General features: G+C 34.1%; 4 protein-coding genes across 4 annotated transcripts in view; all 4 read left to right on the forward strand.

Moving 5' to 3' along the window:
* LOC104768237 (VIN3-like protein 2) lies at positions 3,865-4,565 on the forward strand (the record flags this gene model as incomplete). Its single annotated transcript, XM_019241006.1, has 2 exons — positions 3,865-3,991; positions 4,078-4,565. Coding segments are annotated over 2 exons (615 nt in total), but the record flags the coding sequence as incomplete, so codon positions are not given.
* Positions 6,393-9,313, forward strand: LOC104767257 (afadin- and alpha-actinin-binding protein). Its single transcript, XM_010491308.1, has 13 exons — positions 6,393-6,584; positions 6,682-6,719; positions 6,807-6,918; positions 7,019-7,116; positions 7,431-7,617; positions 7,752-7,814; positions 7,896-7,970; positions 8,068-8,133; positions 8,233-8,310; positions 8,384-8,494; positions 8,592-8,669; positions 8,761-8,880; positions 8,968-9,313. The coding sequence occupies exons 1-13, from the start codon at positions 6,552-6,554 to the stop codon at positions 9,052-9,054; spliced, it is 1,146 nt and encodes a 381-aa protein (XP_010489610.1). The 5' UTR covers positions 6,393-6,551; the 3' UTR covers positions 9,055-9,313.
* LOC104768238 (VIN3-like protein 3) lies at positions 15,121-17,793 on the forward strand. The gene is made up of 6 exons (XM_010492163.2): positions 15,121-15,142; positions 15,754-16,089; positions 16,182-16,479; positions 16,581-16,861; positions 16,949-17,337; positions 17,509-17,793. Exons 1-6 carry the CDS (start codon positions 15,121-15,123, stop codon positions 17,791-17,793), a joined length of 1,611 nt encoding a protein of 536 aa, XP_010490465.2.
* LOC109130913 (receptor-like cytosolic serine/threonine-protein kinase RBK2) overlaps positions 23,370-24,053 on the forward strand; it is a 4,418-nt gene continuing 3,734 nt past the window's right edge. The window contains exons 1-2 of the mRNA XM_019241007.1: positions 23,370-23,868; positions 23,954-24,049. Coding sequence (XP_019096552.1) covers positions 23,673-23,868; positions 23,954-24,049 — 292 coding nt within the window. The 5' untranslated portion in view covers positions 23,370-23,672. The remainder of the gene's footprint in view (positions 23,869-23,953; positions 24,050-24,053) is intronic.

Here is a 24,053-nt window from a genome sequence, read left to right on the forward strand (position 1 = left end):
TACGAATGCAAAAAGACAAATTTGAAATTATGGAGGGTTATGTGCTCAAACTATTGTGTTCTTTAGCGGATGGGTCTCTCACCATATAATTAATATCATAAGTTAAGAATTGTTGTATATAAGACTTGTACTTTGATGTGGACATCGCTGACAGAGTAGTTGATGTACTTGTTGATGAAGTCGCTGACAAGCCGCCAATGTTGCAATCCAGCATTTCAAACCCTCAATTGAGTGTGGGGCTGAAGATCCATCGACACTGGCCCTGTTTGTTTTCAAGTCACTGAACGAGCGACTGCGACAGCTTAAAACGGTAGTGATAACGGCAACCAAAAAGCAAAACAACAACGGTAAAGGGAAGTGGAAGACGCGATGTGTCTGCTAGAGAGAGAAAGTTTCGCGGGCGAGAGAGAGGAGTCGCTAGATTTTCTAGCGACTGTTGTGACAGCTCATCTAAACGGTGCGGCAACTCTTTTTCACACCGGTAGCGACTCTTCTTGTAACATCCGCGAACCAGAATAGTGCATCGGTCGAGGCAAGGTCGGTTTTGTGCGGAAACTTTAAGTTAAACGCTGCGTTTTGGGTTAGAGAAAACCCTTAACTCGACTTTCTGTAGCATTAGTCGGGGGTTAGCTGCTTTTGAGAGAAAAGAAAGAGAGAAAAGTGTTCTTGAGTGTTCTTGAGGATTTTGGGAGTTTGGAAGTTGTTCCTGTAGAGATCTGTAGCTGGGATCGTTGTAGGAGCTTCCTGAAAGTGTTTTCTTGCTTATTTGAGGTTCAGAATCGTCTTGGCAAAGGTAAGTGCATGACCATGGCTTATCTAAGCTGGAGATTTCTCTGATCTGCTTGTTTCTGTGTTGTGTAGCTTGTTAGAGTGTTATGTGGGACGTTAGGAAGCTTTCTTGTGGCTTGGGATCGAGTTTTGTGGTTGTAGGAACGAAGATCCGGCGAAAAGCTTCAGGAGAAAAGCGATGCTCGGTATGTGCATCGGTCGATGCAAGCTTGTGTCGGTCGATGCAACCCCCTTTTTGTGTCGGTCGATGCATGCTTGGTGTCGGTCGATGCAGAGTCCTGGTTTGTTATTGATATTTGTTGATTGTTGGTTGATGGTTAGAGATGTCTCTATTGCTTGTGTTTATAGCCCAGTAGATGGGAGGATTGTCTAACTGAGTGTTTTTAAAATACTCATGCATTGCAATTTGTGTTTGTGGTACATGTAAAGACAAAGTGTGATCGTGGAATCAAGACAATGAAGAGGAGGATGTTCTAGTGGCTCGCTTGATTGTCGGGCTTCTGTTAGGTTGCTAGGGTTGGGTCCTAGAATGTTGTTTAGGATTGTTGGTTCTCTGGTTTATGTTGGTTGGATCATTAGTTTATGATTTGGAATTAATATTGGATATTTATTATTGGATTATTGGTTATTTATTGGTGTTGTTATTTCTGCTGTTTGGTGTGATTGTGGTTAGGGAACTAGTGAGTATGAGACCACTAGTTGTAGAGTATTTATTATTATTATTATTATTATTATTATTATTATTATTATTATTATTATTATTATTATTATTATTATTATTATTATTATTTATTATAAAAAAACGGGTTGCGTCGTTTCACTTCTCCACAGCAGGATGACTGTTCTTGTCTGTTTTTTCTGTCGTAATCGCTCATTAAGCTATTTGAAAACGAACATGACCAATATAGATAATTTATTAAGTAGCTTAATGAGCATCACTTAGAACATCTCCATTGCACATACATTGGGAATTGGGGAGTGTCTCTAACAATATTAAAAAGTTGCAAAAAGTATTAATATTTAATTGTGAATGGTCTATAAAAGGAAGAAATTCTCCTCTAAAATGTCTCCACCAAGACACTAAAGACCCAATATCACTCATACATTAAAACAATAATTCTTTTTTTTTTAATAATTGTGGGAAGACTTCTTCCATAAGATGAGGGATGGAGATGGTCTTCTAGTCTATTGAGCTGAATCAAGAGATGGTCGAGACACCATCAATTTAGCTTACCTAAGGACCAAACTGAAGCCACACAAGGAAAGCATTTTACTATATCAGCCCCACGCCCTCTGCTGGTCTATTTCGAAGTTTCTAACTCGTGCGGAAACTTTCAAAATTCTGAAGAACTCATTTCTGTTAGACCATGTGCATTGTTAGTATCTAAAAAGGTTTTTTATTAATTAAATAATAATAAAATAAAAGAGAGTGTGAAAAACAATACTAAATTGAGAAACTCATAGAAAAGTTTCTAGACAAATGGTAAATTGTTAGTGGTTAAATATTTTTTAATGATTTATTCTTTAAATAAATAATAATATATTAAATTATTAAAATAATAGAAATTAGGAGATTCTTACAGTTTCTAGTGATGCACGTGCTATAAGAACGTAAGATATATTTTCGGCCCATTGGAGACACTTACCATGTTCAACCCAAGGGGATCAAATCCGGACAAATGCATTGAAGCTGCACATATCCTCAAGACAGCTAAGCCTCATTTTCAACCAGAAGAATCAAGCCACGAGGTTCTTTTCCCATCCTTAAGACGCGTCCCACTTTTTTCCATACTTGAACTAATGCATCACCACCACTTATCCCCAACGGCTAGAATATCACATCCGCTCCAAGATATCATATATTTTAAAAAATTTGTTTTTTTATTTTCGATTTTTTTTACCGTTGTTTCGAGATCTTACATTGGAGACACTTACCATGTTCTTACCCAAAGGGATAAAATCCGGACAAATGCATTAAAGCTGCACAAATCCTCAAGACAGCTAAGCCTCATTTTCAACCAAAAGAATCAAGCCACGAGATTCTTTTCCCATCCCTAAGACGCGTCCCACTTTTTTCCATACTTGACACCAACGCATCACCACCATTTATCCCCAACGGCTAGAATATCACATCCGCTCCAAGATATCATATATTTTGAAAATTTCTTATTTTCGATTTTTTGACCGGTATTTCGAGAGCTTCCAACGCATCGCCACCACTTATCCCCAACCGCTAGAATTCTAAGTTATCACATATTTTAAATATATGTTTCCTTAGTTTCATTTCTTGACTGTTGGAGGTCTCTTTGGTTCGAGTCTATATAAGATCTTCTTCTTTGTTCTTTTCATTTACGAAATTTTCAAGCAATAAAAGTTTAGTTTGTCTGCTAAGTTTCCCCTTCGTTAATTGATTCGTGTTGGTTACTACGCGCTTCCATCTCCACCGAAACAACACTTGCGCAAGGCATCAAGCGTTAAACCCTTGAACCACTTTGTGATCTAGGAACGGTTTGACTTCGATTTTATATCACACTCGATATGATTATCTACCTAAATGATACTAGATATTAACATAGTATAATTTATTAAGTAACGTTACGTTTCGATTCTGTAGTTTTTGGAAGAACCTTATTATTATTCTTCCCAATCTGTTTTATTTCATACTCAAAAGCTTTTACAAAAATAAAAATAAAAAAATCTCACTTTCTTCTTCTCTTTCACTGCAGCTGGCTGTGAATATTCTAACTAGGCTCTCTACAGTTCTCTCTATGGCCTCTTCTTTCGATGGTAATTCTCTTTTTGGGTTCTTGATTTCATAGTTTTTATAAATCTTTTTTTTTCAAGATTTATTATGCTTGGGTTTTAAGATAAAGCCTCGGAACTATTGGAATTCTTTTTCTTGCATAGTTTCAAATCAAATAGAATTGAAAGTTTAGGATTTTCTTTTTCAACTCATGAAGATAGTGATGCTTTTACTTACTAGCTAGTGATTTAATGGTTTTCTTTCCATTACTTGCCAAGCTCCATGAACTCATTGGTTGATGTAATGCTAATTCTATTGGTCGGTCATTTTAATTACTTCACGCAGGAGGTGCAAGTACCTCAAAGGTTATAGAAATAAGTGATGATAACAAGAGACGAAGGAAAAACACTAAGCCTCGTCATTTAAGTTCCTATGGGAAGAGGACTAGTAAAACTTCAGGTTAAAAAAACATGTTTGGGACTTGTTATTGTCCATTTACATCATTCTTTAGTTTCTCACACATTGCAACAATTTTTTTTCATTAGAAACTGACATCAAGGGCAAAGGCAAAAGAGTTTGCATCAAAACTGAATTTGATGTAAGACAGATGAAGAAAAACTATTCTTGTGGAGTGGTCCTGAAAGAACCTGTCATGGAGAATTTTCCCATTGTCACTCCTCTAGTTAGGTCAGACCAAATCAATGACCGTCAAGATAGACCTGAGAAGGCAAAGAGTCTGGAACTTTTTGACTTTGAGCATTGTGTCAAGCTCATACGACAGCTAGAGTGTTCAGGTCACCTAGAGAGCAGCTTTCGACAGAAATTTTTGACTTGGTTTAGCCTAAGAGCGACGACCGAGCAGATAAGTGTTGTCAAGACGTTCATTCATTCTTTCCAGGATGATTCAGTGGCTCTGGCTGAACAGCTCGTTGACATATTTTCTTATTGCGTATCGACAAAGGGTTCTGGGACGATTGGTGTAGGCCATGGAGGTGGCAGTAGTGGTGCGTCATGTAAGAAGCCGCGACATTAATTAGAGGAGGTTATTACAAGCATTGTTTGAAGTTTGAGTCTGTTTTCTTTGTTTGGGATCACTTATATTTTATCTGAATTTAGTGATTGATATGAATTTTTCGTTTTAATTTCCTCATTTTAAAGTTTGTAACTTTAAAAGTTTCAAAAAAATATATTATTTTATGTTACTTTTGTTTTTAACAAGTCTAGAATACTTGATTCTCAGTTTTAGCATTTTCTTTAATCTTTATATATAGTTGTATTGTATCTAGGGCCGAACAATTTTTCCAAACCTCAAACTATAAATTAGGTAAAATAAAAAATGAAAAAAAAATCTAGATTACTATTTTTTTTTTTTAATTCGTTTGTTTGTAATGTGACTAATGTCTATCTTAAGATTGCTGTGGAAAGAAATTTTACATCATAAATATTCAAAGCTATCCAAAATATAAAAAGAGGTTTACATAATCAGTTTACACGAACGAAAAAAAAATTGAAATATAAAAGTCGATATTGTAAAAATTGAAATAGAATGTGTATTGATGAAATTGAATAAATGTGTGTATACAAAGAAATTCTCTTCTCGAAATGTTTACAGTTGTGTTTTTTCTCAAATGGTTTATATACATATTTTAGGAATTGAAATAGATTAGGTTGGTTTTGATCATTGTGGTTAAAGGAGTGTTCTCGACAAGTCTTGTATACCTAGTCGTCAGAGACTTCGTCCGTCGTTTGGTAGTACGGTACTGATTCCGGTTCTTAGAAATCAGTAACATTATTTCTATAATATATGGAGTATATATATAAAAAAGTTTGGCTGCTGATTTGGATTAGGTTTATAACCGGACGGTTTGCTACTTTGCTTTATCAAAATTTTGTGCAAGTTATTTGATGTTGATCATCTTGGAAAATGTTAAACAAGTAATTAATGAGTTTTTTCTTCTTGAAAATTTGGTGCTCTCTTTAATAAGCCACATAAATATCAAAATTTGAGATGTCGGTTCGGAATTTTCTCATGAATTTTTTTATCACACACAATAAAGACAAAATTATATAGAAAAACTTTCATAAAATACTATAAGAACCATAAAAATCATGGTAATTAAGAGAAATATAAAGTATAAACGCAGCAGAACATAAAACACGTATATGAGCATATTAGAAAACGAATAACATTGCGATTGTGCAAACTCCGGAGGAGTGACCGGCCTTCTCTATGCTCTTCGATGAGTTCCAGCTTTTTAGTGTCTTGTTGACTCTTTTCACTATTTCCAAAATCCTTCGGACATTCAATGTGAAAGCTGATTGTTTAGCTCATTGTTTTAGATCGTTAGTGTCGAAAATTACTTTTGTAAACACCTATCCTCTTGTTAGGCAACTAATGAAAGAGTTTTATTTTGATTAATGTTAGGTCGACCAAAAAACGAATAAGATTACATTAGTACAATGTTACTTATACTATACTAAAGTTTTTCAAAACTTATACAAACAAATTAAATTAATTTATAATATACTCAAGGAAGATATTGCTCAGCACGACTCCAACGAACGTTGTTGAGAACCAACCTACGTGGCATCTCCCGCCCAGCAATCCAGTAAAGTTAGTTATCGAATGTTTTTGTAATTATTCTCAGTAATGCGACAGACCCATCAAAACTAATCTCAACCACTAATAATATGACACGTAAGCAAAACACGCGAGACTAATCGTACCAGTAAACAATCACGTGAAGAAACACGGATTACATTGAGTGCACCGGAACGTACACAATCAAAACAGCTATTAATAATAATTAAATTTCATTTTTAATTTAAATATTAATATCAGCTCACTGCCCCCAAGAAAGATAGATCTATCCAAGAGAGACACACATTCACTGTTTTTTTGACTCACTTTTTTGCTTTTTAATTTTTTTTTTGATTTTGGTGAAAAGTTTAATTTGTCTCTTTCTCTTTTTTCTTCTTCTCCGGCGTCAATTTCACGGCGGCTCCACGACGGTCAACGATGTCATTGACAGTACCAGAATTCGGATTCAGAGTATGTCTTCTCTCTATCTCTCTCTCTCTCTTATTTTACTGATACTGTTTAACGGATTCCATCTTAAGGTTCGTGTTTGCTTCATTTTTTTCTGTAGTCGACGCCGCCGTCTCAGTTTGGTTTTTCACCGATCAGGTGAGTTTATTTTGTTCCCCGTAGTTTTCTGTGTGTTTATCTTCTTCGATTGGATTCGATTTTGACTTCTCTGTTCATCGATCTCAGGGAGCATAATTTCGCCGATGTTGATAATCTCGAGAACTGTGTTAAGTATTTGAATCAGAGCTTAGTCACTTATGGATTCTCAGCTTCCCTTGACCTCTTCGCTACCGATCCTGTGCGTTTCTAATTCAAAATCTCTAATCGTTTGTGTTTTTTTTACTCCTTTAATCGATTTGTGTTTGATGAATCTGATTCGATTGAACTTGTTTTTTCAGATTTCGATTGCTAGAACTTGCAATTGTATATACGCTTTGATTCAACAGAGGCAACGAGATGTGGAATTCAGAGAATCTGCCAATGATCAGAGACAACGGTGACTTTCTTTTTTTTCGTCTTGTACCTCAATGTTGATTTTTCAGTGTTGCATTTTGGATTTATGTGGTAGCCTTATTATGATAGTGTTCAATCGTAATGCTTATATTGCTCTGGATGAGATCGACTCTGTGATCTAGATCATTTTGTGTATATAGATAAATTCTGTTTTTGGTTTTATGTGGTATGGTGAAATCCATTTTTTTGGGAGTAATGAAGAAGACAAAATTGCAACTGGCATAAAAAGTTGCTGAAATTGCCTACTTTTGTTGTATGTATTGCATCTTGAAGTTTTTTTTTTTTGGTTTGATTCAGACTTTTATCTGACATGGGGAGACTTGAGGCTAAAGTTGAAAGGCTTGAGACTCAATTGCAAGCCAAAGAGAGGGAACTTGGTTCTGTCACAAGAACGGAAGCTAAGAATACAGCGGCTTTAAAGGCGCAGAACGAGAAGTTACAGAAAGAGAGAGATGAGTTTCAACGGATGGTGATTGCTAACCAGGTTTGGATCCTTGCTTAAAATTACAAGCTAGATTTCTTAGTTTTTTTTTTTCTGTAATGTGGATTGTTTCAAAGAATTTGGGAATGCTGATACAATGCCCCTTTGAACATTTTTGTTTTGTTTGTGTATGAAAGCAAGTCAAGACCCAACAATTACATGAAACAAAGAAGAAAGAAAAGGAGTACATAAAGTTACAGGTATGGGTTCACACTACAAGTTCCTAAGTGTTTTTAATATAGGCTCGAATCTTAGTTAATGAAGAATTGATCTTATTTTAGGAGAGGTTAAACCAAGTGTTGATGGAGAAAAAGAAGGAAACGAGATCAGGCATGGAGATTATGAATCTACTCCAGGTACTAGTTTGGATTTTATATATATAGTCAATCATTGAGCTATCCTTGAATAAATCTCCTTTGGCTAATGAATATTCTCTGGTATATATATGCACAGAAAGAAGGCAGACAGCGTGGGACATGGACCGGGAAGAAAGCTGACTCTGATTTCTACAAAAAAATTGTAACCACAGTGACTGAATTGACTTCGCAAGCCTTATATTCTCCATTGAATTGATTTGTTGTTACTTATAATATTATTGGCGCGGTATGATCTTCTCAGGTGGATGCATATGAAGCGAAAAATCAAGAACTAGTGGCAGAGAACACCTATCTGAGAGCGTTACTGCGATCCACACAGGTATTCATCTTTCTTCCTATCACAGAATCTTTGTGATCTTTTTTTTACTGAAGACTATGGCACCTTTTGACAGGGTGACATGCGATCTTTCTTGAATGCTTCCGGTGGATTAACCAACCAATCTTTGATAGCTAATGGAAGACACGGCTCAGACCCTTCTCAGTCTCCCTTGGGCGGGAAGACGGTACATGAATTTCATTATAGGCTAATTCAATTTTCAATTGATTCCCAACCAAAAACACCAAATATATATCAACAAGAACCAATATCGGTCTTGACAGGACGTGTTCGACCTACCTTTTCGTATGGCTCGAGGTCAAATAGAAGATAGTTTGCGCACTAAGATGGTTTCCATTAAGGTAAAAAACTCGAGGTTTACGATTTCACAGTATTTTATAGTTTCTCATTTACTAACCTGTTGCCATTTTTTGTTTGTTTTGATTAATGAAGGAACGTATGGGTCAGTTAGTAGATGCACAAAAAGATGTGTCTATCACTTCAGAAGCGTCAGAGAGGGAACTTGAACTTGAAGCACAGCTCGTCGAGGCACGCAGTATTATTCAAGAACAGGTAAGTTATAAAACCTGGTCTTCTTTGATTTTTCTCAATTACTTTCATCATCAAAAAGAATGACAAATTTACAATCTTCTGATGCAGGAATCTATAATGTCTAAACATTTACCTAAGACAGATCAGAGAAGGAACTCAGCTCCTCCACAGTCTGTCAATGGACTGCGTGGCTGAAAGATTAGATTGCGAATGTCAGGTGCAAAGATCAAAAACTCTTCCTGTAATTTCTCATGTTTTAACAAAGAAATGCCTTATGTCTTTTAAATCAAATTACAGGAAGATAACATAAAGAGTTATATAAGATTTGATATGAATGTTGTTGGATTCGTATTTGTAACGTTGTACAGAACAATTGCTGACAGCAAGTTGCAAGCTGTAGAGTATTACTACTATTATAGATGAATGAATGATAGGCTGTAATCATGTGTTGGTATGTTTTTCTTCACAATAGGATCCCAAATGCAAATAATCATCTTTAATGATTGTAGTCAACTAATGTTAGTACTAGTAAAATAGAGGTTACGAGACTATTAATGTCAAGTGTTAAGTGTAAACCATATAACAATCCAATTGACGCTTAAGCAATTATCATGCTTTCTAACAAGATACAAAACATTGAGAAAGCACGTATGGCTAATTTCTTGAACCTATGTAAATTTGGATGTAAATTTCTTAATTTAATCGTATTTCAAGAAACAAACAGAAAATGTTTTGAATTTGAACAAATATATAGACAATAAATAACAAAGGTAGAGATAGATTCCCTTATACAAACAAAAACAAATTCAAATTTATTATCAATAACTTCAACTGACGCATTTTAGCAAATTATAAGACTATCGTAATGGAGTGTGATACATATTCGGTATCCAAATCTAGAAGGTGAAAGGAGGTAAGCAATATAAATTAAAAACATTCCAAACCCCAAAATTAACCAGATTTGAAGAAAAAACCAGCGTCAAACTTATGTAAAAAGTATATATACTTAATCATGGTAAATACATTTGAATATTTTGAGTATCAGTAGGGGAGATAGAATTTTACTTGAAAACAAAATATGTTCAGAAAACACCACACCCACACCGGTATCTCGACAAACTAAACCGCATCTTATAGTGGTAGAAATTAAATTACACTTACGTTTTGAATTTTTTTTTAAAGATGAACGAAAGTAACCATTAAATACAAATGCCAAAAACTAATTAACAATTGCATTTATTAATTGTAAGATACATATGTATTTATCATTTTAATTAGAGAAATAATTCATGTATTTAAAATTTTATCTATTCTAAGGTTTTGAGGTTCGATAGCCAAAAAATTTAATGTTATTCTAAGGTTTTGAGGGTACACCAAAACAGTTTCTATAAATTGGTATCTCACATATATTACTATAGTAGATATAATCTCATGGCTCACATCAAGTGTCACTCTAAACTTATTAAAGAAAGAAATTTATAGTTATATCATTCTGCTTTTGACCACAATTTAATTAAATAAAAAATGGTCCACCACAATTAATTAAGAAATATAGTAAAAATTTATGAAGATATAAAGTGATTAAATTTATTATATAATTTAAGGGTCATATTTTAAAAAATTGCTTTAGTCCGCCAATTATTTAGATATTCCGCCTTTGACTACTAATATTTCATACTTTCTAGGGTTTTGAAGTTTTCCAAAATCTTTCATATATAATGAGATTTCACACATATTTTTGAGCGGCGCTGAAAAATAAGAGTGAGCGACAGTTCTTCGTTTACACCAATCAAATCTTGAACTCTTATTAGAGAGAAATCCTATATAGTCTCATTAATTTTTAATCTTGATTCACATAAAACTAGATCTGTGCGAAGTACACAACTTGTTCCGCTCAGCAACTTCAAGGAGATAAGCTTATTTCACTGCAATCTCATAGGGTATGTCAAATACCTAACTTTAGATTTCTTTTATGATCTGTTGAATTCTCTTAACACATTTTGAATTTATTGTAAATTTTTATCGAATAGTCGATTTTTAAATTGTAATAAACAAGAAATAAACTTAAGAGTGTTCCAGATTCGATTTTGTTATGTGAAAATATTTTCCTTAGACCATTTGTATTGAAAATTATGATTGTATTAACTGATATGCTATTATGTATATGGATTCAATGAGATTTTGCTAAGATCTTGGGTCTAAGATAAGAATAAATGTGTACAGTGTATTGGTTATGTGTGAAACGAATTCATATATCCGAGATTTTAGAATATCAAGATTTAGATATCGGTCTCCGGATAATAATTACACCTTTAATAATGGTCATTTTGGGTTCGGTCTACGAGCTTTATCCATGTTAGATTGTTAGAAATTCATTGGAAAAGGTTATGTTTACCTTTAGAATTGATTGGAAGTCACACATGGTATAGTTCTCCATCAGGTTTTGATATCTTTATGATTCCAGTTTTCATATGATCATGCATTCATTCTTTCCCCAATTTCTTTCTGACTGATATCTTGTTGACTCTTGAAGGTCCTGGCCATCTTTCCCTTCTTGCTTCTTACCCGAATTCTCTTCATCCAAGAATTGGGTAAGTCCAAGTGACCAATTCTCTTCACTTCACTATATCGAAAGTTTATCTTCGTTTTGAAGCTACCATGTCCCCTCTAAGGGTGATGTGGAAATTTTAATATAGTTTACTGACAAGATCTTGAGGTCCTAGTACCTACCTTTCTGTGGTCCTGCACAGTTTGTACTAGCTCATTTAGTCCTTTATAGTATTCTGATCTATTCTGTCTGAAGTTACTTTGAAACTTGGATTTAAGTTGTTTTTTTTTTACCAAACTTCGGTTAGTATGTCTCAATATTACTTGAGAGTAGGCATGTCAATTAGGGTCGAAGCTCGCGGATTGGCCCGGCCCAGCCCTGAAAAACATCAGGCTCAGACTTATATATATGTTCCAAATAATTGAGCCTTTCGGTTTAGCCCGTTTGGGCTATAGGTTTTTCTGGGCTTAGCTCGATCAGCCTCGGGCCGGCCCAAAAAGTCTTTTAAAAAATTAATTTTTAATTTTTGTTAACATTTTTGTTTGATTGGAATACTTGATAAATGATTTATTGTAATAAAGTTTAAAATCTAATCCTACTTTTCATATTTACTTAATAACCTTATTTATTACTTTTAAAATCTTTAACTATGATATTTTATATGATTATATATTATTTTATTTGATTAAAGTATAAAAAATTATTTGATTTTAAAAAATTTCTTTTAAATTAAGTTGGTTTTGGTGAATATTGATGAGTTATTTAAATTTTGACTGATTTGTTTTATAGTGCACTTTTAAACATTGCTTTTTAAGATCTATTATAAACTTATAAGTTTGAATTTTTTATTCGTAAGATAAATTCGGAAAAGCCCAATAGCCCTGTTAGGGCCGGGTCAAGTTTTGAAATATAGGCTCGAAAATATTTTAGGAGCTCAAACATATGCGGACTTTACGAGTTTCGGACCGGACCAGCTCGATTGACACCCCTACTCGAGAGTGAAAAAGGAGAAATGGGTCACGACAGCCTCTAGTTTATATCATCGTGCCCCTGTCTATATCATGTAAAGCAACAACACTGTAGTTTTCAAGGCAAAAAAGCTTACCCTCTGATGTGACCCCGGGTTGGAATAATGATAGGACAGACGGACGGATGGCTTTGGGTCACGGACGGCGTAATCACGAACTGAGAAGTGACTCTGTAGTGGTTTGATTTGGTGGATAGAGGTTCAAGCTAACGATACACAACCCTCTCGGTGATCTGCTTCGATGGCTTGAGATGGAAACAATACGGTTGCTATTGAACGGGTTGACGACCCTCTCGGTGATCTTCCTTGATGGCTAGCGATGGATTGATGTAGCAGCACAAGAGCTATGGAAGGACTCGTGATCCGACTGCTAGAAGAGGCGTACCTGGCTCGAAGTCGTCTAGGATTTTCGTATTCTCTAGCTAAGGCTATCAGAGAAAACGTAGAGTGAGACAAGTGAAAGAAAACCTTTTGTTTATTCAAGCAATACTAACTTTACAATAGAGGTTATATGCCTTTTTATAGGCTGACTTACATAAAGGAGACACAAAAACCCTAACATGTGGCTAGAAACTAAGGCTCACACATTGCCCTTTTTAACAACGGTCACAAAAAAAGTTTAAAAGAAAGGATAGGATCACCATGTCATTGGGATGGACGTGATGATGCATTAGAGCTTGTTGCGTCATTAAACCTCTTCGGTAAACCCATTGGGACAAACCCGAAGTAGGAAAGAGTACAACTATTTCTAATGATTTTGGTGTCTTCACCTTCGGTCAATGGCGAAGATGGTCCAGACAACTACTTCTAATAACTTTTTTACTCCCAAAAGTTGGATCCATCACTGTACAAATTCGGGTATCGCACAACCAGGAAAACTGATAGACATGAGAACCATGTGAATCAAGGAGAAAATTCAAAACCCTACGCCCCTTCCCAAGAGGGTCAATAGGACTCCCATCTATCAAACTTTTGAGGCGAATTTCAGAAACAGTTCCAGAATATAATTTTTTTACTTCCTACACTCCTTCCCCCTCACGCCTCTTATTTTGGAGAACAAATCTGCTTTTGTGCCATCACGAGAAATCTTGGATAATGTCCTCATCACTAACGAGATCCTACATACACTTAGTAGCTTAGATGCAAAGAAAATAAGGTTTATGGACATAAGTAAGGTTTACGACACAACTGAGTGGAATTTCCTCCAAGCGGTGATGATGACACTCGGTTTCAACTCAAAGTGGGTTATGGAATGTGTCTAAACAGTTTCTTACTCTTTCCTTGTTAATGCCTCCTTTCAAGGAAATATGTTCCCCACTCGAGGACTCTAGCAAGAAAATCCCTCGCCTCCCTAGCTACCTCTTCATCCTTTGTACATAATTTTTCCCGAGTCTTAGCCGTATAACTCAAGATAATGGATCCTTGTCGAGTATCTGAATCTCTCGAAACAGTCTGACAGTTAGCCACCTTCTCTTTGCGTATGATACAATGTTCTTTTGTACGTAAATCAAACATAAAAATTGCCTCAACCTAGCCAACATCCTCCAAAGCTATAAAAAGTCATATGGCCAATCTATCAATATAAGAAAGTATTCAATCATTTTCTCCAACAAAACGCCCTTCGCTCAAAGACAAGCCACTATGAGGATTCTAAGAATCATAAATAAAGGTGCACCCGGCAAGTATCTATGGCTTCCTAAAAAATTTGGAAGGCGTGAGATGAACATCTTTGGCGCCTTAGTGGACCGTATCAGGCAAATGTCTCACTCTTGGTTTGCAAAGTTTTTGGTTTCAGAAGAAAAACAAACTTTGTTAAAATCAGTCCTTTTTTCCACGCCTTCCTATACCATGCCGTGTTTCAATCCCTTCTCATTGTGTAAGAAAATCCAATCCCTTCTCACACGGTTTTGGTGGGACTCAAAACCTAATGAAAATATGATGTCTTGGATTGCTTGGGATTAGCTTACGAGACCAACAAATGCAGGTGGTTTAGGCATTCGGCATATTGAGACTTTCAGTGATGCATTGCTAATAAAAATTGGGATTAAAACTCTTATGCCACCCCTTCTCCTCTCTTTGAGTTTTAACCTCTCCCTTATCCTAAGTCCCCACTTATAAATTGGATCTCTACAGTTACGGTCGTATGCCTTCCCCCTAAAAGAATCTCATCCGAGTCCCTCCCATGCACATTATATCTGTTGGTATTTGTGGAAAGTGCGCAATGAAATTTTGTTAAAGGAAGCTTCTTATGCAAGTAAACATAGAAAAATGGTTTCTTTATTAGCTAAACTTATGAGCAAATTTGTATAAAATGATATCCAAAAAAATAGAAACTATTAAGGAACTCAGAAAACAATCTTATTAATTCGTCTCTTTCTTCTCTCCATTCAACAAAAAGAATTGAATATTTTTGTAGACGAATAGAGAGAAGAACCATTTGATTTTTTTTGTAACTTGGTGGAACTTGGAAGAATCTGTATTCTACTTCTTTTTCATGAACGGCCAGTCTCGTCACAATCTAATTTCTTTTTTACTTCATATCCACAAGTTTCTCTTTCAAGGATCTCAGTTTTTTTTCTTTTCATTAGTCTCATTTTGTTTTCTTTATCACTCTTTTGTTGCAGGTTTTTAAGATTCCGATAGTAACGCGGCGTGGGTTTGATTAGGCTCTCTACTATCCTCTTTCATGGCGTCTTCTCATGATAAAGGTAACGTTTTTTTTTAATATATATTTTTGGGTTCTGCATTTCATAGTTTTTAGAAAGTTTGAGACTTGTGAAGATGACCGTAGCGTTGTGATGGTTTATTAGTTTACTGCTCTAATTACACAAATACTAAAACCTACCTATTTCTCTAATTATAAATAGTAAATTTACTAAAAATCAAATTAAGTTTTGAAAATGTACTATTTTGCAAACAAACCCTTTTTAGATTCTACATCCTCTAATCTAATATATTTAATTGAATAGTTTCCTGATCGTGAGTCTTCCTACTTTTCTAGTTTGTTGCTTCTAAAACACATTTTCAATCTCCATGAGCTCATATGATGTGTTGTACCATAAAAGAGGAAACTTTCCTTGCTCTAAGGTGCTAGTTGAGGTTTCTTTTGTTTTACTGTACATGGGACCAGATTACAATTTCTTGTTGCATAAGTTTTGATCTGAAACCCTGCTTTCTAAATTTGGTTAACAAGCTAATGTAGCTTCTTGGAAACAGTCTTTGCGTTCCTGTCATGAAGAATTATTGTTAATGCATTTGTAATTCTAGGAGTTGTGTTTGCGATTGAAATGTAAATTAACATCCTTTTCTCTCCATGCAGGAGCTGCAGGTGACTCAATGGGAACCAATAATATGAGTAATTTTGGTCAAAGGAGACAGCGTGTCTACGAACTGTCAAAAATTTCAGAGATTACCTTTAAAGAAGCCTTGCATGAGTGGTCCTGCGACAAAATTCGAGAGATGTTACGTGCAGAATCAGTGAAAGTAAGAAAATACACAGGCTTGACGAAAGATCAGATCATCAACAGGCTTTACAAAACCGTATCAAAGAAAAACACTAGAGAACGTGAGGTAGAAGAGAGGAATCCATCACCAAAAAGACAGAGGAAAGATCCTGAGCCTTCGCACGATGTGACTCCATCAGCTCAAGCTAAAGGTAACCAACATGTTCTGCAGTAGTAAATATTCCACTTATAGCATTCTTCTGTTTCTGTTTCTATATGCTAACTTGAACATAGCATTGATCAGGGAAGGGTACTATCCGCTGTAAAAACTTGGCTTGCCAGGCTAAACTGAAAAAGGTAGACCCTTTTTGCAAAAGGTGCTCATGTTGTATCTGCCATAAGTATGATACCAATAAAGATCCTAGTTACTGGTTAACCTGCACTTCGGATCCTTCATTCGACGATAAAGCTTGTGGCTTATCGTGCCATCTGGAATGCGCTTTCAAGAGTGATAAATCGGGTATACTTGAGTACAAGGAAACTAGTGATGTTGATGGATGCTTCATCTGCGTCTCATGTGGCACGCCTAGCAGTATACTTGAGTAAAAAATCAATCACATTATTCTTCTACAATTCACTTTCTATATTTTTAATACAATCTTTGATGGATATACTTATGTTCTGTCTTTTGTTTTCTTCTCAGATGTGTGAAGAAGCAATTAGTTATAGCAAAAGAAGAAAGAAGAATAGGCGTACTTTATATCCGTCTTCTCTTGGCTAAGAAGCTCCTAAAGGGCACAAAGAAGTACAAAGCAATATCTGAAGATGTGGAGAAAGCTGTGGAGGAGTTAAAAACTGAATTCCGTAGTGATCCTCTTACGGATGATGATCCATCATATATGAGTAGAGGGCTCGTTAACAGACTTCGATGTGCGATGACCGTGAAGCAATATTGTTTTTCTGCTTTGAAGGCGCTGATCGATGGTAATAAGATCAATAAACACTTATGATCAGTTAATACAGTACTATTTTTGTTTTCTTGTTAAGTTCTTGATTCGGTGTGAACCACAGGATCATTCAACATTAGATTTGTGGATGTTTTGGCGAGTTCTGTCACTTTAGTTATTGGCGCCGCGGAAGAATCTTCCTCAAGGGGAACCACCGACGTCCATTACAGCGTGTGGCATCGTAAGGTCACAGAGCAACATTACCCAGAATATTCGACTTGTAAATTGTTCAGTCCAAACACAAGGTTTGTGGTCTCTGGTCTAACTCCAGCTACAGATTATTGCTTCAAAGTTGTTTCCTCTCGCGGCGCCAAAGAGTTGAGCGTATCCCAATCCAATGTCTCTACAAAAACCGTCCCAGAAGATGAAGCGGCAGGGGCAGCAGAAGCTTTATTGACTCTTTCAAGCTCTTCTACAAACTGCAACAATTTTTCAACTCCACAGCCTTCACTAGTACAGACTGAATTCAACGGTGAAGGAGAAACGCTCAGCACCGCAACGGGTTCTGATGTCATACAGATCAAGCAAAACGGTTCTTGTCAATTGTTCCGGGAGAATTTGTCCATCCCTCCGCCTCCTAGATTCAGGTCAGACGAACTCAATGACAATCAAGGTACACCCGAGAATGCGGACAAAGTGGAGGACGTAGCAGGCTGCATCAGCTTTGGGTTTGAAAAGTGTGTCAAGCTAATCAGGCAGCTTGAATGCTCAGGGCAAGTTACAACTGAGTTTAGACAGAAGTTTCTCACATGGTATAGCGTATGTGCGACGGCTAAAGACAAGTATGTGGTGAAAATATTTCTTCTTACTTTTAAAGAAGATACAGAAGCCCTTGCTGAGCAGCTCATTGATACATTCTCTGATTGCATTTCAAGAAAGCGTCATGCGGTTGATGGTGGTGGCATCTGATGATAAGCATTTGATTGAAGTTTTTTCTTTTCTTTAAACTCTCTTTTGGACTATTTAGAAAGGATTCAGCTTTTTTTTTTCTTCTTCAGTTGGTATTTTAGCATTATTGGAACATTAACATTGAACAACATAACTTTTAGTTATTGATTTGGATTTTGGATTTTGGATTTTAATATTTTCTCTACTTGGTCAGATTCTTCCTTACGTTAATAGTTTTTGTAGATTTTTTGGTTTTTTTTCTGAAATAATGATTTTTTCAAATCTTTTTTTTTTATATAGTTTCAAAATTTCTACGAATTTGTACAGTTTAATTTGGAGAAAGATTCGTAAAGCAAGGGTGTCCGTGCCCTAGCTAAATGAGTTAGGAACTTTTCTTGAAGCACAAGTTTGTGGTATATATATTTATTTTTGGTAGTCTTGGAAATATCTTTCGTTTTGTTTTTGTTTACTACTAATGTGAAATTATTTAAAATTGAAAGGTTTGGTTTCGAGACTCGAGTTAATGGTGGACCTGGATCTTGTTGTTGGAGTGGCTCTCGGTCAATGAACCCAACTAGACCCATTTAATTAGAGTGTTATAAATATTATATACAGACGTTTGTTATATTCCGAGCATGGATTCTCAATGTCAGTCTCTCATAATACGATCAGCCTGGAAAAGTTGTCTGTCTAGTGATCGGTGTTCTTGTCACATACAGGACATTTTAAGTTCCAACACTTTATTTGGCGGGGACTGCATGGTAAGAGTTCCCTTGTGAGATGTACTCTTTAATCATTATCAGATATCTCATTCACACTCCTGTTCTTAGAAGAATGCTTTTTATTTTCCACACAAATTGTTGATATTTTCTAACTACTTTCTAGTTTCCACACACTTTAACAAATTGCAATTCACTATATTAGCTCTCAAGATTCTCATTGAAACACCCTCTCTGTCCCATAATATAAGATATTTAAGATTTTTTTTTTTTGCTTCATTTTATAAGATGTTTTATAAATTACTATACATATTTTTTTGTTATTTGATACTTTTGCCTAATTGAATTCTGCAACCTTTTGTGCTTAATTAAATTATATTTTTAACTAATTATTAACTGATGTGTAATGTTAAAAATGATTTCTTAATTAATTTTCGTGCTATTCTCTAAAACATCTTCTAATTTGGGAAAGTGAAACATATTACTCTCATTTGGAGTTTTTTTTTTTTTTTTGAGATTGACATTTGGTATGGTATTAATACCATTAATTTAGTTAAATATTAAAAATTATGAGTTTAAACATTTTTTTTAATTTAATCTATTTAAAGAAGTTCAAAAAGGCCATTCTTTTAGTTACAAAAAGTATATGATTAGCATTGACGACCAAAAGTAAATCCTAACTTAGTTGAATGTGGCTCAAACAGAAACGGTTGAACCGAAACCGTCATTAATAAAAGGGCACTGTTTTTGTAGCGTTGCTTCTCCACCATCTCGTGAAGAATGCAAAGGCCAACTTTATTGCATGCATGCGAACTTCGGTATCGGTAAAATACGAAAATCTTTCTTTTTCACTAAAACAAAACTGGCCAGACTCTTTACTGTTCGTCTCTTGGGGACCATTTCCTCGTCCAATTATGTTATCTTTAAAATTCGAACCTCTATAAAAAAAATCGCATTAGTCAATTATTTCTCCCCCGTAAAGTAAATCAAACTTCTCGAGTATATAAAATTTTTAACTGACATTACTCGTTTCAACTTTTTATAATGATGTGCAAATAGTTTAATGTACTAGTACTTGTTATAAAATTTCCAGCTTAAAAATTATTTCATTTTAGAATTAATCTGGTCATTGTGTTATTTACTTTGTTACTCTACTATATATTCGGTTGAATTATGTTGTTTTATATACTGATATACAAATCTACAATTAAAAATAGATTTCTTCCTAGTCATCTTTGTAAATTTAAAGACAGGGAAAACCCCGAAAAAAAAAAAGGTTTCTTAGGACATTTTATAAAACATTGTACTTTCCCTATAGCATCGGAAATATACAAAATGAACTAATGATTTAGAAAAGTAATTAAAGAGAGTTATAATGTACAGCATTCAAATGATTTTGGGGACCCCAGGTCTTATACAAAATAGCTAATAAGCCAAACGTTCTAGTCAAGTCTGAAATAATGGATTCCGATTGGTAATGACTAATGAATAATGATGTATCACCAAATCAATCTTACTAAATTTTCATTTATATCTTTTAAAAACTATAATGGAATGAAAAATATAATCTTACTAATTTTACCAAATCAATCTTACTAAATTTACATTTAATCAAAAATTCAGATTGTAATGTTAAGCAACTTCGATAACTATATCTAAAGAAGATCTTCACGGGTGAAATAATTTTGATATATGATATAAACAAAAATGTATCTCTGTATAACAATAATAAAAAAATCCAATATGAAATGCTTAGCTGACAATAAAATGTAAGGTTGTTGTCGCTATCTGATATAAAGAATCGAGGTCTCTCAATGGAGAATGGTTTGGGGTCTCGTGAACAAAAGTAAAATGTCGCCGTCTTGATAGCTTTGGTTACATGTATGGATGTGCTCTTCAGTCTTCACTTTGATATCGTCTTCGACCGACGGTCTTATATTTCTTCCTCAATTAATATATGTAAACTTGTTATAAAAAGCGTTTTGGTTGCAGAAATTTCGCTGAAAAGAAAAAAACATATTTTTGTAAGAACAAAATTTAATATGAATGTGATGGAGATGTGGTATATATATATATTGGATATAACTTTTAAGGTAATCAGTGTGAATTATATGGATTAGTGAAACTATGGTATATATATTAGATATTTTTGATGCAAACTTTGCTAGTAAATTTGGTCTTATTTGAAATTTGATTCAAATGTTTTTCGTATATTAATTCTACCTAAAATATTTTTATCCCTAAAATAAGTCAAGCGTTCTCATGACATTAGGACATTCAGTATTAATTTTTCTAAAATACTACCTCTATTTATAGTAGATTGATGTTTTGATATTGTTACACATATTAAGAAAATATTATAGTTTTATTTATAAATTAATTTATAATTATTTTATATTAGAAAGAAAATTAGGAACATTAGATAAACATATCACATGGAAAAAAATGAAAAAATTATTTCAGGTTTTTAATCTACAAATTCGATCCCATTATAGAAACAAAAAAAATCTCAAAACATCAACTATTATGAATAGAGATAGTCTACATATACAAATAAACTTGTGTAGCTTGTGCACACATACACACACAAAATATTTAGGGAAAATTCCCAAAAAAAATCAAACTAATTTTTATTTGGTCGTTTAATATTCAATACTATTTGATTAGAATAGAAAATAAGTTGGGGTTTAATTTGGTCGTGTGTTTGGTTTAAAAAATAAGTTGGGGAATAAAAAATACCTAATACTCAAATATTTGGTCGTGTGTTTAATTTGACTAATATTTAAAAGATACAGTTTTATTTAACACTAATTTAATACATCATATATTTTTATTCCAATCAAAAAATATTGGATATTAAATGTCCAAATAAAAATAAGTTGATGTTTTTTTGGGAATTTTCCCAATATATATATATATATATATATATATATATATATATATTAACTCCTTTGTATAAGTCCCTTCTAGATAAGACCTCTCGATAAATAACCAAGGTTCGTCTAGTGTAACTTAAATATTATAAACAACCTCGATCACTAATAATGTACTTCTGTCAATTTGTTTATTCATGTCCAGTATCAATTTAATTAACAACGTCGCTTTAAAACAAAACATTATCTCAGTAGAGAAATTAAGTAAACTGTTCCATTCACAGAGATCAATCATGTCCAAATAAAGTGCCATGTGTCGTCTTCTGATCTTCCAAAGTTGATGTGAGGTCGTAATATTTAATTAATATACATGTATACAGGCCAATAATCTTTGGACACTTGAATAAATGTAAGTAGAGAAGACAATCAGAAGAAGATGAAACATTCAGTTGAACTGAACATGTTTTGCTTCTTCACTTGTTATGTTAGTTAGATTAAACATACGTATATTAATGTATATATATATAAATTAAAAGTTAATGAGTAGCTAAAATGTACAAATTAAATATACAATATTACAATTTTTACATAGTTCAGTCTTCTTTCTTTATAGTTCTCTATAATGATACATATCTAGATTGATATTTTGATATGTTGCTCTGATGGTAATCCAGATTTGAAGATAAGTATTTATCATCTTCAAATGAACTCAAAAGAGGGTTGACCTGGTGCTCGTATTTATTTGTATCTGCCAGTGCTTAATTAAGTCTAAGCTAGTCCCCTTTTATACGAAAAATTATGTTATCATAATTATAGTTAAAAGATTCTCTATTGCAATTTAAGCAACTCCGCTTTAAATGAAAGGCGAGAGCCATAACTTCTTCATAACTTGAAGTTGAACGTAAGATAACCCAAAAACAAAAACAGAACTTATATACATTTGTTTATATGTTTACATTTGAGGATAAAACATAAATAACTCAATAGTGATACTCTAGCTAGGATTGGGGCTAGTAAAACTGACGAGTGTTAAGTTAGGCCGAAGAGAATGCAAATTTGGACGACCTAACTATAGTTTCACTTGAATAAGCAAAATATGTTAGGCTTGACTTTTAAAAAATATAAAGAGAGTTTTAGAAGAATCCATTCTACATCACCAAAAAAAATAAAAGAATCCTATATATCTCTGTCAAAAGTAGCATTGTTTTTTTTACATAATAACTACTAACTCGACAATAATCTGACCACAGTTATTTGACGAATCCAAATACACCCAATAGACTTCCTCTAAATATCTAAACGTCATTAACTCAATCGATTTAAGAATTTGTATGTTTCTATTGCAGTCTTTGTAGCCAAATTCAAATACGATGTTTACGTTTCAAAAATAAATTTGGCATGGTACTATATAACTCATTTTGTACATATTCAAAAATGGCCGGAGACAAATATGGCGTCATAATCCTCTTATACGTATTATGTATTTTCGATGTACAATTCATCTTGAATGATGGAAAAAAATAATATGAATAATCGTAAGTTTTCGAAGCAAAACACATACAACATCAATCAATCTAATATTTTTCAAATTTAGAAAACGGAACGTATATTTAACTAAAAATGATAAATTATAACCTAATATCCGTTTACTTCCAAAGTGGACTGTTTATGAAAAAAAAAAATGTCTATATGAATAAAACGAAATAGATTACATATATGATACATTACATATATAGATATATCACAGCAAACCAAAAATTTCATTCTGCTTCTACCCGTAAAATTATTCCTTACCTATAATTTCCGAACTCTCAAATTTGTGAAACAAATATGGCAAAATTTATATATAAAAAAAAAGAGAGAAAAAAAAATAAAAAGTAAAAATGAGAACATGGATATCCTCCAGCGAAGCTACCTGCCTTGTGAGATAAAAAAAAGCATAAAAAACCATTAAAGTCTCACCCACACCACACAACACAATGTTCTTTCATTCATTCATCCTTTTGTGTAACACAACAAACAACACTTCTTCTCATAACTCTCTAATCGCCAAACGTGGAAATCTCAAAAACGCCAAACACAATTTTTCTTAACGTTACCTAATTCTCTGTGGTCGACCTCACCGTAAACCTTCACCAACCCAAATTTATTTCTTCTGTGTTTTTATTCACAAAGCACCAAAAACAAAAAACAGACAGATAATAATAATCTCTCTCTCTCTCCCTTCTCATCTCTTCCTTCTTCCATCTTCTCTCTTTGTGATTGCATAAAACCTCGGGTTTTCTTCTTAACTCTGTTCCATCCACAAATGAAGTACATTCGAAGCAACAGCTTGAAACGTCTCTTCTCCTTCAAACGACGCAGTTTCGACTCTGACTCCGAGAACTCAACTCCTCGCACCAAATGCGTCGAGGGTTTTCAAGAAACAGAGCAGTTTCAAAGACCCAAATGGAAATGTTTCTCCTTTGATGAAATCTACGACGCAACCAACGGTTTCAGCTCAGGTTTGTTCTGTTCATCTCTTTCTTCTAGAAAACTTCACTTCCTATTATACGCCATTTTGACTAAAAGGGTTTGTGTTTTTTGCAGAGAACTTGGTCGGTAGAGGTGGATTTGCAGAGGTGTATAAAGGAGTACTGAGTAAAAATGGCGAAGAGATAGCTGTGAAGAGGATAACAAGAGGAGGCAG

This window comes from Camelina sativa, chromosome 19, assembly GCF_000633955.1.
Source record: "Camelina sativa cultivar DH55 chromosome 19, Cs, whole genome shotgun sequence".
Classification (NCBI taxonomy): Eukaryota; Viridiplantae; Streptophyta; class Magnoliopsida; order Brassicales; family Brassicaceae; genus Camelina; species Camelina sativa.

Coding starts and splice junctions, on each gene's coding strand:
- LOC104768238 (XM_010492163.2), top strand. CDS start 15,121: ATGGCGTCTTCTCATGATAAAG. Junction 16,480..16,580: donor ACGCCTAGCAGTATACTTGA/GTAAAAAATCAA, acceptor TTTTCTTCTCAG/ATGTGTGAAGAAGCAATTAG. Junction 17,338..17,508: donor CAACTCCACAGCCTTCACTA/GTACAGACTGAA, acceptor GGTACACCCGAG/AATGCGGACAAAGTGGAGGA.
- LOC104767257 (XM_010491308.1), top strand. CDS start 6,552: ATGTCATTGACAGTACCAGAATTCGGATTCAGA. Junction 8,134..8,232: donor CTGATTTCTACAAAAAAATT/GTAACCACAGTG, acceptor TGATCTTCTCAG/GTGGATGCATATGAAGCGAA. Junction 8,495..8,591: donor CTCCCTTGGGCGGGAAGACG/GTACATGAATTT, acceptor CGGTCTTGACAG/GACGTGTTCGACCTACCTTT.